This window comes from Xenopus laevis, chromosome 9_10S (genome assembly GCF_017654675.1).
Source record: "Xenopus laevis strain J_2021 chromosome 9_10S, Xenopus_laevis_v10.1, whole genome shotgun sequence".
In the NCBI taxonomy this organism is placed as follows: Eukaryota; Metazoa; Chordata; class Amphibia; order Anura; family Pipidae; genus Xenopus; species Xenopus laevis.
Window position 1 is genome coordinate 3,822,657 of NC_054388.1, and position 14,079 is coordinate 3,836,735.

A 14,079-nucleotide genomic window follows, 5' to 3' on the forward strand; every position below is an offset into this window, starting at 1 on the left:
CAACTGTCCTGTTTATGTGAAAGGATTTATGGTGCACTTAGGGTTTGAAAGCTCATAGATTTTGTCAAGTGGACTTAAAGGGAATTGTAAGCTCGCCAAAGCGTGTCTGCAACTACAAAGCAAAAGTGTGTCTTAAATTTCCCATATATCATGACGTGCAACAAATCTATACACTCCATATAAAGAGAGCTATAGAAAGTGCTTCTGTTTTCAGATCAGGGCCAGATATTATATATTACCGAAGGAAGGAAATTCATAAAGCTGCGTCACACTTCATTGCCCAGAGCAACAGGAGTATGATTAGAATTCACACAGCGCCAGCAGTTCCTATGTCATTGGAGGGTAAAATTGTATGTTTTCATCTTTCCATGTGAAGATCTTTTGTAAATGTTCTACGATACCACTGTACGCTTCCAGGTTTCTTACTGCTTGATCTACTACCTGCCGCTGTCACTCCATTAGAAAGCTCATATTTTACCCTGATCAAACAGGGGCTTTCTGAATAGATGAATTATAGAATTTGTAGCCAGAAGGATACATGAGCAGCACCTTGGGATTGAGGAGACCCTCCCCTCATTTTTATGCAAAACAGTAGGATTTCCTAGAAGGAATACAAATTTTACTTTTCTGTTTCCATAAGCCTTATAGACCCAGTTTGTTTTAAAGCCCACTGCTGATAACATTCCAATTGTAGACTGGGTTTTGCCCCTATTGGGCCATTCAGTGCAGTTAAGGGCTTTCAAATCAGCAGATGTAAACTTGGGAAGTGGTTCTAATTTTGTGTAGACCACCTTTTGATCCTATTCAACAGGACTCGTGGAAAGGAATGCAAAACTTCCTTCCAATCTTTCCATTTTCGTGAGAAGCTCATCCTTAAACCCATTGTAGCTGCAAATGCTACAGTCCAGTTAAGTCATTATTAGGACTCTCTGGTGTTGTGGTTTCAGCAGTGACTCATTAGGATTGAGGAAACCCAAACTCCTGTTCCACATTTGTATGTAAAACAGCAGGAATCCTTGGATGGAATGTTTGTCTTGCTTCTGATTCCATTCAATATCCAATAGGCTGACGGTGACCCCTTAAATCAAAACCGATGTAGCTACAAATTCAAACCAGCGGCCAAGTGTGGTCCTTTTTGGGACTCTGGTGTGTGTGGTTTCAGTAGTGATCCATTGGGACTTAGGACACCCAGACACCCATTCCACATTTGTATGTCAAACAGCAGGAATCCTTTGATGGAATGTATGGGGCCGATTCACAAAGGGTCCAATATCGAGGGTTAATTAACCCTCGATATTCGGCTGGGAATTAAAATCCTTCGACTTCGAATATTGAAGTTGAAGGATTTTAGCGCAAATAGTGCGATCGAAGGATTATTCCTTCGATTGAACGATAAGATCCTTCGAATCGAACGATTTGAAGGATTTTAATCCAACGATCGAAGGAATATCCTTCGATCAAAAAAACTTAGGAAAGCCTATGGGGACCTTCCCCATAGGTTAACATTGAGTTCGGTAGCTTTTAGATGGTAAACTAGGGGGTCGAAGTTTTTTCTTAAAGAGACAGTACTTCGACTATCGAATGGTCGAACGATTTTTAGTTCGAATAGTTCGAGTCGTAGCCTTTGTCGAAGGTCGTAGTAGCCCATTCGATGGTCGAAGTAGCCCAAAAAACACTAAAAAAATTCGAAGTTTTTTTACTTCGAATCCTTCACTCGAAGTTAGTGAATCGGCCCCTATGTCTTGCTTCTGATTCCATTTAATATCCTATAGACTGACGGTCACCCCTTAAATTAAAACCTGATTCCTTTGTTTATCCTATAGACTGAAGCTCATCTACTGGATTTTTAAACTCTGGTTGTTTTGTAGTTAAAAGTATACATTCTTGAAAAAAAGTCTCATTTCCTTGTTCGTTCAGCCTGCCCAATTGATTCCTGGGTATGGCTCAGCCAGTAAACCCCGCCATGACCATGGTGCTCTATAAAGGTAGACAGTTTAGACAAAAAGAGTTGGGTTTCAGTTGTCCCTGTAGCCAATAACCAAAAAGCTAAAAACACAACATATATCATAGCACACATAGCAATAGAAACGATGAGTACAGATGTCAAAAACACAGCCAAGAATGCTATTTCCAGACTAGTTGACTTGGGTTGTTAGTTTAATTTTTGATCGTTCTTTCTGTTCCAGTCGTGGAAGCATCTTCTATGTACATAACCAAGCCACAAGCTTTCTATAGAATATATTAAGGGTAGGCATTACTGGTTTCCTTAGACTGAATCTCTGTTATGTACTGAAATGTATATTTATCAAGGGTCCATTGGGAACATGAGTTAAAAAAGTGAGAAAAACATACCCCATTATTTCACATCTATATGTCCATGTATGCATATAAACATCCTGACTTACAGAAACGTTCTTGGCTTTAAAACATGTACAAGATGCCGTTACCAAATCGAAAGAAAAAAAAAGAATCTAAATTACACACCGTTCTAATATACTAACATTCATTGTGAAATATGTTATATTTATAAGGTGTGGAAGTGGGGTCTTTGTACAGACACATAATAGATTAAAGAACACAAGTATAGCAAAAGGTAATGTTGCGGCCTCCCTCTTTCCGAATTGGAGCCAGATGTATTGAAAGCCATCTAAAAAAATGACTTCATTATTTAGCTTTCCTTCCCAATACACCAATAATGTTTAAATTTTATGTAATTCTTTTTTGGGGGTGAGGGAGCAAAGATTACATTCTCACAGCAAGAGGGATAGACCAAGTCGTCTTTGCTTTGATTGACACAGCTAGTCATTGGGAGCTGAGAAGGCCCCCTGCTGTTTTGAGGGTCCTATTTGGATGACAGCCCAGTCGAGGTCTCCATCTCAGACCTCTGCTCTGCCGACCTGCTCTTAAGTGTCTCTAGACAGAAGGACTTCCAAGCTATGTCTGCCTTCTAAAACAAAGTTGGCTAGTAATTACCTAGTAAAGGCCTCCTGAGACCTGGCTAAGGCGCCGCTACAGCTGAGACCTGTGTTTTGAACTTTTGTTTTTCAGCCCATTACCACCTTTCAGGAATTAATTCTGCTTTATAATCTATATTTTCCAACTTTTGCACAGTGTTTCAAGTGTATATATAAATGACCTCTGTCCCAATCACAGACCTTGTCTTTGTATCCAAAAGAACTTTAATGCGCAGGCGAATCTCTTGCTTTGGGGTCATCTATATTCAAGCAGTTTGCATACAATTCATAGAATGGCATTTGGTGTCCCATTGATGATGAAAATTCTTGGTCTGTATGTGATCATAATCCTTGTTTTCTTGTAAATTAAGATTTTTTTGATGTTCTAAAAACCATTGCAGATGCCAAGTGAATAAGCCTTGGACCTCTTTTAGTATATTCTTTCCGATGGATAATTCTGGAGACTTCTCAGTTCAAGGGAAGCAGTTGATCTATTTGAAGATTGTGTCCTCTTTGCTTGCTCTTGGCCTTGTCATCTCAACTTGTAACCAGATGGTCTCAAATGATAAATAATGCCAAAATACAATAAATATCTTCAAAAGGTGTACATCTGCTTGAATGATCTACCACTTTACGCAACGGCAGCTCCTCCATAAATGGCACTTGTCAGATGGACTATTTCTCTTTTGGGCTTGGTCAAGGAAGGGTCTAGGACACCCATTTATGATGATATAATTAATACAGATGTTTTTTGTTGGTTTGAAAGCTGTAATCCCCTAAATCCCCCACCACTGCCACTATAAATGACCTGACAGAGTTTGCTCAAATGCTTGTTAAGCAATTTTTGCCTAATAAGGCTGCAGTCAACTTTTCTAGGCAACAGTAACCTCTCACCTCTAAAGGTGGCCATACACGGGCCGATAAAAGCTGCCGACAGACCGTGTCGGCAGCTTATTGGCCCGTGTATGGGGCCCCCTCAATCGGATGGGACAAAAAATCCCGTCGGATCGCGGCCGAATCTATTCGTTGATGCGGTCCCGTGATCCGACCGTCCGTTAGGCATCGTTAGGATCCGATCGTTGGGCCCTAGGGCCCACTATCGGATCAGCCGATATTGCCCACCTCAAGGTGGGAATATCGGAGGGAGATCCGCTCGTTTGACGACATCACAAAACGAGCGGATCTCTCCATGTATGGCCACCTTAAGACCATTCACATCATAGGCAATGGGTGGGGGACAATCTTAGGCAATTTGGTGCCCCTGTGCTAATCAACGCTACAGACAGAATAGCCATATGTACCAGAGCCCTTTACAAGGATAGGTAATCATATGCATTTATTTACAATGCTTTTTATATACGATTAGGTTTAGTTCACCAAAATGACCATGTTTGTCTTTTTGCATTTCAGATTGATTCCGTGACCCTGAAGAACAGTATGAGATCTATGACTGAGATTTTCTATGCTGCAATATTTGGCTATGATGAGGTATTCTATACTAATACTCTTAACAGAGCAATGTGATAAAGGGTGCAGCTCCGGGGTCTTGTAACCCATAACAACCAATTAGCAAGTAGCATTTACTGGTTAAGGTATGAAAGCAAACATTTCATATGTTATTAACACTAAGGAGTTTGCACTTTAAAGGGTTTTTAAAGGAGAAGGAAAGCTACGGAGGCATTTTATTGCCAATAGATTAGCTGCAATAGTGCAAACTAGAATGCTATATTTATTCTGTAGAATGTTTTACCATACCTGAGTAAAAAGCTCTAGAAACTCTCTGTTTGTTTAGATTAGGAGCTGCAGTATTAATGTGGTGTGACATCACTTCCTGCCTGAGTCTCTCCCTGCTCTGGGCTGAGATTACAGTAGAGAAGGGAGGGGTGGGGGAAGAGGAGCAAACGGAGCATGCTCAAGCCCAAGCCCTGGAGGTTTAAGCTGAAGGCAGGAAGTCTGATACAGAAGCCCATGTGTACACAATAGAAGGAAAGAAATGTGGTGTTTCTTTTGACAGGGGACTCAGAGCAACATTACTTTGGGGGTTTACTGGTATATTTAGATGGACCTTTCTGATAAGGCTTACTTAGTTTTAACCTTTCCTTCTCCTTTAAAGGGATTTTTATTCCTTATATATATATGGCCACAGCCTATTTACATTTTTTAAGGTGAGCACTGTGTGTTTTCTTTTTAGGGAATTATATCTGATGACCGAATTCTGGCTGCTGCCCTGTGGAGGAACCTTTTAAACAAACAATGTGATGACCCCCGAAAGCTGGAACTATTGGTGGAATATGTACGGAAACAGGTAAAGAAATTGCCAAATCTTAAGATTTCAATGACGCATGTTAATTCAACATTTTTTTATTTAGTTTTTTAATATTATGGCTCCTCTACAAATTCAGCCAGTGCTAAACTCTCCAGTGTCAATGCCAGACTCACACATTCTACAAACTAAATTGGGTGTGGTGACAAAGTTCAGGGTCCCACTGGTTGTAACATCGTTGTGTTGACTGTGCCCTCAAAACATTTGTTCCAACCGGACTCCCACCAGAGCAGAGGTTTAGAAATGATAAAGCTGGCCCAACTATGAGTGCCAAAACAGGAGCTGGGGGGGTCTATCTTAATGCCATTAACTCTTCAGGCCAAGTCGAAAGCTTAAATACATGCATAGGGACCCACCCTGACAGCCTACCAAATATATATATTGCCAATTTTGTGTATATATCTATCAGGAAGGTTTTAATACCCCATGGTGAGGACTGCATTGGAATGTTGATGAAGTCCTCTCCCAAAGTATCTTGAATGCCCTTCTCATTGGCGCTTGGCAGTTTTCTGTAACGGTTCCTGAACTTATCCAATGCCCAACAATCTATAGCACTGACTGCAGGCCAACTTTTCCACATATGTGTGCATGAGAAGCCACACTCTTTAAATGAGAGGAATGATGAATTAATTTTAATTAACAGGGAACTAATGCTCTTCGCAATGTTCTGGCCAAAAGCCCAGTGTAACTGGCACGGTTCCTGATGAATGGCTGGGGCTTGTTACTGCACTTTCCTCGTGTGGCTCCTCAAGCAGATAGAAAACACACTATTCTAATCCCTACTGACTGCTGTTGTGGGGGTGACCATCTGGTTTAGGGAAAACACTGATCTGCTTTCATGGATCTTTGCGTATTCATTGCTTTTTATTGAGCTATGAAGATGCGCATTTCGCTCGTAACAAGGGTTTTCCTTTGTCTCCATGAAATGAGTTATTTCCACCATGTCTGATATTTCAAAGAAAGGCACATAGATAAATGGGTGGGTAGGTGATTATTAGATAAGCTCTTGATGTTAGAAGCTTAGATGTTAGTAAAGGAGACCATGCCAGGTCCTTAATGAAAATCCACACTGTATATCAAAGGCAACCTCTGAATAAACTATAATCCAAGCTAGAGGGCCACCCAAAACCCACTGTGCTACCTAAAGACCACCCAAGCAATCCCATAAATCCCTTAACAATTAGGGGCACATTTACCTAGGGTCGAATATCGAGGGTTAATTAACCCTCGATATTCGACCGTCAAAATAAAATCTTTCGACTTCGAATATCGAAGTCGAAGGATTTACCGCTATTCCTACGATCGAACGATCAAAGGAATAATCGTTCGTTCGTATGATTAAATCCTTCGAATCGAACGATTCGAAGGATTTTAATCCATCGATTGAAGGATATTGTTAGGAAGCCTATAGGGACCTTCCCCATAGGCTAATATTGGCCTCGGTAGGTTTTAGGTGGATAACTAGGGGGTCGAAGAATTTTTTAAAGAGACAGTACTTCGACTATACAATAGTCGAATAGTCAAACGATTTTTAGTTCGAATCGTTCGATTCGAAGGTTGTGGTCGAAGGTCGAAGTAGCCCATTCGATGGTCGAAGTAGCCAAAAAAAACATTCGAAATTCGAACTATTTTTCCTCTATTCCTTCACTCGAGTAAAGTAAATGGCCCCTAAGAGTTTCTTGCCTTTTGAAGCCATCTCTAAGATTTAATCTAGTAGTAATATGAACTTGGTTCCTTTGATGGGGATTAATGATGGTCTTCTTTTTATTAAAGGTAAGTTCTATTATTTTAAACATTTAAAACAATACACAACAGCAAAACCCATATATATATGACAGGAAGTCAAGCATGAGATACAAGTCGACACACACACAGTAGTGTAGGAGTAAAGGCCATAGGGAGGGTTAGTTGGACACACCAAGGAATAGTCTATGTACTTTGGTGTTTAAGGCACAATTTGCTCCACACTGGCATGAGGAATGGCATGACTAACTTGTGTGTGGGTGTACTGAAACTAGATTGTCTTCTTTTAAAGCAACTTAACTTTGGTCCTCTCTTTACTGCTAAACCAGCATTTACCTTCTACTCATCTCGGAAGGCTTTACACTAGATCAGGGATCCCCAACCTTTAGAACCCATGTGCAACATTCAGAAGTAAAAGGAGTTGGGGAGCAACACAAGCATTAAAAATGTTCCTGGGTTGCCAAATAAGTGCTGTGATTGGCCATTTAGCAGCCCCTGTGTGGATTGTCAACCTACATTGAGACTCTGTTTGGCAGTACACCTGGTTTTTATACAACCAAAACTTGTCTCCAAGCCTGGAATTCAAAAATAAGCTCCTGCTTTGAGGCCACTGGGAGCAACATCCAAGGGGTTGGGGAGCAACATGTTACTCATGAGCTACTGGTTTGGGGACTAGATGGTAGAACATTGTTGATGGTGAAACAGGAAAGGGCATTTCCAAACTGGAGATAAGAATATAATTGTATGATGTATTAGAACCTATGTCAGTGGTGTGGTTTAAATAGCCAATTCCAATAATTAGAAGGGCTATCGACATATGTTTGGCCATATTGTGTTTTTGATGGGTACAGGAGAGGTCCACCAAGAAGGGAAATATCAGTAACAGCAGTTGCCCGGACATGTTGCTCTTTATGCAGGAGTCACGCACAGAGATGACTTCTGAAACCCATGCTAAGTGTGTGAATCTCAAAGGACTGGATATATCGCTGTCTCTTCTGAACTCTGTAGCAGAGACATTCAAACCTTATTTACTTCTTAAAGGGATCCTGTCATCGGAAAACATGTTTTTTTTCAAAACGCATCAGTTAATAGTGCTACTCCAGCAGAATTCTGCACTGAAATCCATTTCTCAAAAGGGCAAACAGATTTTTTTTATATTCAATTTTGAAATCTGACATGGGGCTAGACATATTGTCAATTTCCCAGCTGCCCCGAAGTCATGTGACTTGTGCCTGCACTTTAGGAGAGAACTGCTTTCTGGCAGGCTGCTGTTTTTCCTTCTCAATGTAACTGAATGTGTCTCAGTGGGACCTGGATTTTACTATTGAGTGCTGTTCTTAGATCTACCAGGCAGCTGTCATCTTGTGTTAGGGAGCTGCTATCTGGTTACCTTCCCATTGCTCTGTTGTTTGGCTGCTGGGGGGGAAAGAGGAGGGGGGTGATATCACTCCAACTTGCAGTACAGCAGTAAAGAGTGACTGAAGGTTATCAGAGCACAAGTCACATGACTTGGGGCAGCTGGGAAATTGACAATATGTCTAGCCCCATGTCAGATTTCAAAATTGAATATAAAAAAATCTGTTTGCTCTTTTGAGAAATGGATTTCAGTGCAGAATTCTGCTGGAGCAGCACTATTAACTGATTCATTTTGAAAAAAAAATTTTTCCCCATGACAGTATCCCTTTAACCAGATTCCCAAAGAGTAAAAAAAAAACCTTAAAGGAACAGATAAAACGTGCAAGAAATTCTGGTAGCAAATAATGAAATACATTATAAAGCCTTTCTTGTATCCACGTTTAATATGAAGCAGGTTGCTGAGCAAACCATTGTGCAGGGGAGTCTGGAGTTCTGTACTTCGGCTCAGACCCATTACACATAGACCTGGCATGTGCTATAATTACCCACTCGGGGCATTTCATATTATGGTTCTGTCCAAACCTGATTCTCTTTTATTACTTGTATATGGACACGCCAGGTATACAGGGACAAGGAAAATCATCGCATGCTACTTTCCATTACGGCTCGGAGAGCAAACATGAAGGTTTTCAGCGCGGTGTCCTCTCCGTTATCCGTCTTATGGCTGTACCGAAGCCCGTAAAGTGAAATAAACACCGTTGCGACATGCTTAATAATCTTTCAGTTTCTCAAGAATGTCTTAATGTTTAATCTCAAGTGATTTTTTTCTTTTCTTCTAAGTTCGTCTGTGGTTGGGTTTAGCTGTGCAAAACACCTGCGTGTTACGTAATCCCTTTCCCAAATGACTACATTCTCTTTAAAAGGATTCTGGTAGATATTTTGTGAAGATATAACCGGTTGAAAGGAGTTCTGGAGTAGACATTAACCCTCGTGTGCCACGGAAGCCACCGTTCCCATAACTGGAAGTGAATATGGTCGCCCCAGTGCCAAGCTCGTTGCTCTGATCGGTGGGGTTGGCTCCTTCAGGAACCAGATACCTACAGTTACCTACAATTCTATGTTTGGTATTTTTTTATCATAAAGGACAATGTTGCTGTTTAGTCTTTTCAGGAACTGAAATTTGAGAGCAGCAGGAAATAATTCCTTACCCACCGTTGTAAACCTCTCCTTGAAGGCACAATCATTCATTTCATCAGCCTGTTTGCTGCATTGGTTGTCCATTCCAATGTAACTGTTTGCTTGGTGGCTAAATTACACTTTTTTTGGACAAGCACTGATTGTCAGAACAAAAATAAGACCTTAGAACCAATGTCCTTTGAAGATCATAACCTATAGCTTTTCTTTGTTCTCTGCCCCATCATTACAAGGGCTGATGAATGATTTGCCATGAACTACATCATACCTCCAAAGATTCACAACTGGAGACATTAGACCACCCCTGAAGTTACTCTGTCTATATCCAGACATCAACTTCTGAAGTTACATCTCTCCCTACTATACCTGCTATCCCACAGTCACACTCCCTTCCCAGAGACTATTATCCACTGTTACTATAGACACCATCTCTCCCTACTATACCTGCTATTCCACAGTCACACTCCCTTCCCAGAGACTATTATCCACTGTTACAATAGACACCATCTCTCCCTACTATACCTGCTATCCCACAGTCACACTCCCTTCCCAGAGACTATTATCCACTGTTACTATAGGCACCATCTCTCCCTACTATACCTGCTATCCTACAGTCACACTCCCTTCCCAGAGACTATTATCCACTGTTACTATAGGCACCATCTCTCCCTACTATACCTGCTATCCCACAGTCACACTCCCTTCCCAGAGACTATTATCCACTGTTACTATAGACACCATCTCTCCCTACTATACCTGCTATACCACAGTCACACTCCCTTCCCAGAGACTATTATCCACTGTTACTATAGACACCATCTCTCCCTACTATACCTGCTATCCCACAGTCACACTCCCTTCCCAGAGACTATTATCCACTGTTACTATAGGCACCATCTCTCCCTACTATACCTGCTATCCCACAGTCACACTCCCTTCCCAGAGACTATTATCCACTGTTACTATAGACACCATCTCTCCCTACTATACCTGCTATCCCACAGTCACACTCCCTTCCCAGAGACTATTATCCACTGTTACTATAGGCACCATCTCTCCCTACTATACCTGCTATCCCACAGTCACACTCCCTTCCCAGAGACTATTATCCACTGTTACTATAGACACCATCTCTCCCTACTATACCTGCTATCCCACAGTCACACTCCCTTCCCAGAGACTATTATCCACTGTTACTATAGACACCATCTCTCCCTACTATACCTGCTATCCCACAGTCACACTCCCTTCCCAGAGACTATTATCCACTGTTACTATAGACACCATCTCTCCCTACTATACCTGCTATCCCACAGTCACACTCCCTTCCCAGAGACTATTATCCACTGTTACTATAGGCACCATCTCTCCCTACTATACCTGGTATCCCACAGTCACACTCCCTTCCCAGAGACTATTATCTCACTGTTACTCTAGACACCATCTCTCCCTACTATACCTGGTATCCCACAGTCACGCTCCCTTCCCAGAGACTATTATCCACTGTTACTATAGGCACCATCTCTCCCTACTACACCTTCTATCCAGCAGCCACAATCCCTTCCCAGAAACTATTCTCCACTGTTACTATAGGCACTATCTCTCCCTACTATACCTGCTATCCCACAGTCACACTCCCTTCCCAGAGACTATTATCCCACTGTTACTATAGACACCATCTCTCCCTACTATACCTGCTATCCCACAGTCACATTCCCTTCCCAGAGACTATTATCCACTGTTACTATAGACACATCTCTTCCTACTATACCTGCTATCCCACAGTCACACTCCCTTCCCAGAGACTATTATCCACTGTTACTATAGACACCATCTCTCCCTACTATACCTGCTATCCCACAGTCACACTCCCTTCCCAGAGACTATTATCCACTGTTACTATAGACACCATCTCTCCCTACTATACCTGTAGTGTGGCTGTTTGTATCCAAATTTTATGGGATACTTATAAAACACATTTGATAAAATGAAGATTTCATCAATTCTATCTATGTAAGACCAGCAACTGATGTCAATGTAGTCCGGCCAAACTGCCCTGAAGGCTGTGTATCATATGAAGTTATATATTAGTGGAACAGGGTCCCCGCTTTAACGTTTACAATTAACAAAATATCGCCATGTATTGAATGGCACATTAGTGTATGTTGTTATATGTACTCATCAACCATTGCTACACAGTTAAACAGACATTGGGATAGAGTGTCAAGATCCAGGAAACCGAATCCATGAAAGTGGAAAAAGCTGAACAATATTGGGCTATGTCAGTATAGTAGAAAGTGGTGACTTGACAGGAGAACTCTGTAGGCTCACTGTTTGAGGTCTGATGCTAATGATTGGTGAGGTTGACTACAAATTAGCAAAACCTACTAAAATTTTGATTTCATATGTCTTGATCTACACCCTGTTTTCCAAAGGAAAGCGCTCAGATCTCCTAAAAAATAAATATAACAGGGACAGGGTTTGTTGATATAAATCCTCACTAGTGTGATGTTTGGCAGGTAAAGCAAAGGTGAATGGAAAGCAGCAGAGCTTGTGATAGAGAATGGACCCAGCATAGCACCCCCCCCTCCATAAAGCAAAGCTTAGTAAATCATGGATGCCTACTCCACAGCCCTCTAAAAGAAACTCTTAACACCCCTGGAAAACTGAAGGTGCTAAAAGCGGTAACTCAAGAACAGAAAGTTGGACATCCCTCATAAACAACAAAAACCTATCGTGTAATTTAATAACATGCATTATATACTTTAAAAAATAATTTTAGAGCCCCCTTCTTCCTCCTGTAATTTCCAGGATTTTACAAAGGATACTCTGCACAAAAACACCTCATTGGGAAAGATCGCTTTAAGTCAACTTGTGGCTTGGTTCTTCAGCCAAATTATAGTGAAAATGGCCACAGCAGCAACATGGTTTGTTTCACGTAGAGCTGAGGGGTGTTGCTTTATCTCAGAAGAGTTGGGACATTCCAGACATGATGTCCAAGAGGTTTTGTGAGGGTTAGACATATCTGCAGCAGATGTTTTGAGGTTCCAGTAACTGATGTGCAGAAGTTTTTTATAGGGTTCAGGGATATGTTAGAAGCAATTGTTAAATTCCATCACATGGTAGGTACCATGTGATCCTGGTGATGACATTTTTTTTTTTGTAAATTATTTTTTATTAAATTTGTAAAATAAATCCAGGGGTACAGAAAAGAAAAAGGGGGGGGGGGTGCAGTAAAAGCAGTACATGCCATCAATACATTGTATTAGTCTTGAACCACGAACATCAGCATAAAAATCCACAGCAAATAGTTTGAAGTACTAATCTATGTAGGCACAGCAATTCAATACAAGAGATATAAGAATGGATAATCATGTCAAAAGGGAAGGGACTAGGAATGCCTAGTCTAGGAGAGGGGTCTCTTGTAAATGTATGTTGTTATTTCAGGAGTTAAATGAGTGTGTTATGGGCTTACTAATTGTTTGTATTCAGACGAATCTTTATACAGGAACCATCTGAGCCAAGTGTCCCTATACTTTGAGTAGTGATTGCCGAAGACTGTAGAAAGTTCCTCAAACTTGGCAATTTCGTTAACTTTATCTATCCAATTTTTAGTAGTTGGAGGAGTGGAGGATTTCCACATCCTAGGGATAAGAATTTTGGCCGCATTAAGTAAATGTCTTTCCAGTACGAAGTCCGGGACCCCTTCCTTGGATTCCTCATCCCAGAAAAGCAGCGTGCGTGCCGGAGAGGCTGGTACATCTCTGCCTAGGATCTGGGAGCAAGCATGTATGATTGTTGACCAAAAGCTTGAGAGGTCAGGGCAGCTCCAAAAAGTGTGCATTAGCGTTCCTACTTCCCTTTTGCATCTCCAGCATATATTGCTTGTAGCTGAATATATCTTGTGTAGTCGGGCTGGAGTGTAATACCATCTGCTCAAGATTTTATAATTAAGCTCCTGTACAGTATCTTGCAACATCGTGAGCTATATATCATGTTTCTAATCAGATCTTTGTATGAGTTTTCTGGTATTTCTATATCCAAGTCATGTTCCCAGGCTAGTAGAAAGGTTAATTGATCTTTCTTGTTATCACTGTCAAGCATATTGTATAGGGCAGATATAATATGTTTTGGTGGTTTTGCACTACTACAAATCCTTTCAAACGGGGTGAGAGGCCTACCCAACTTATTAGATCCGCCTAAATACCCGTAGAAGTGTCGTATCTGGCAATATTGGTAATCCTGTAAAACTGCCGTAGGTCTAGCCGTCCGGAGAAGTGGTAAATCAGCTAATCGCCCATTGTCGAGTAGATGGAAAAACTGTAGATGTCCATCCACAAGCCATTCCTTGAATTCAGTGGAGTGAATTGCAGCAGGGAATGCAGGGTTGTTTGTAATTGGGGTTAATGGTGAAGGCCAAGCTGTGATATTTGAACTTTTGTAGGCCCTATCCCATACTGTTAATGTGCTGTTAAGTAGAGGATGAGAGTTATGTATTATCCTACGATG

General features: G+C 41.2%; 1 protein-coding gene across 2 annotated transcripts in view; it reads left to right on the forward strand.

The window, feature by feature from the left end:
• The window catches only part of uqcc1.S (ubiquinol-cytochrome c reductase complex assembly factor 1 S homeolog), a 52,561-nt gene that overhangs the window by 35,574 nt on the left and 2,908 nt on the right, over positions 1-14,079 (forward strand). For both annotated transcript variants that reach the window (NM_001088411.1, XM_018237329.2), the window contains 2 exon segments: positions 4,365-4,442; positions 5,146-5,259. In NM_001088411.1, the coding sequence (NP_001081880.1) occupies positions 4,365-4,442; positions 5,146-5,259 (192 nt within the window).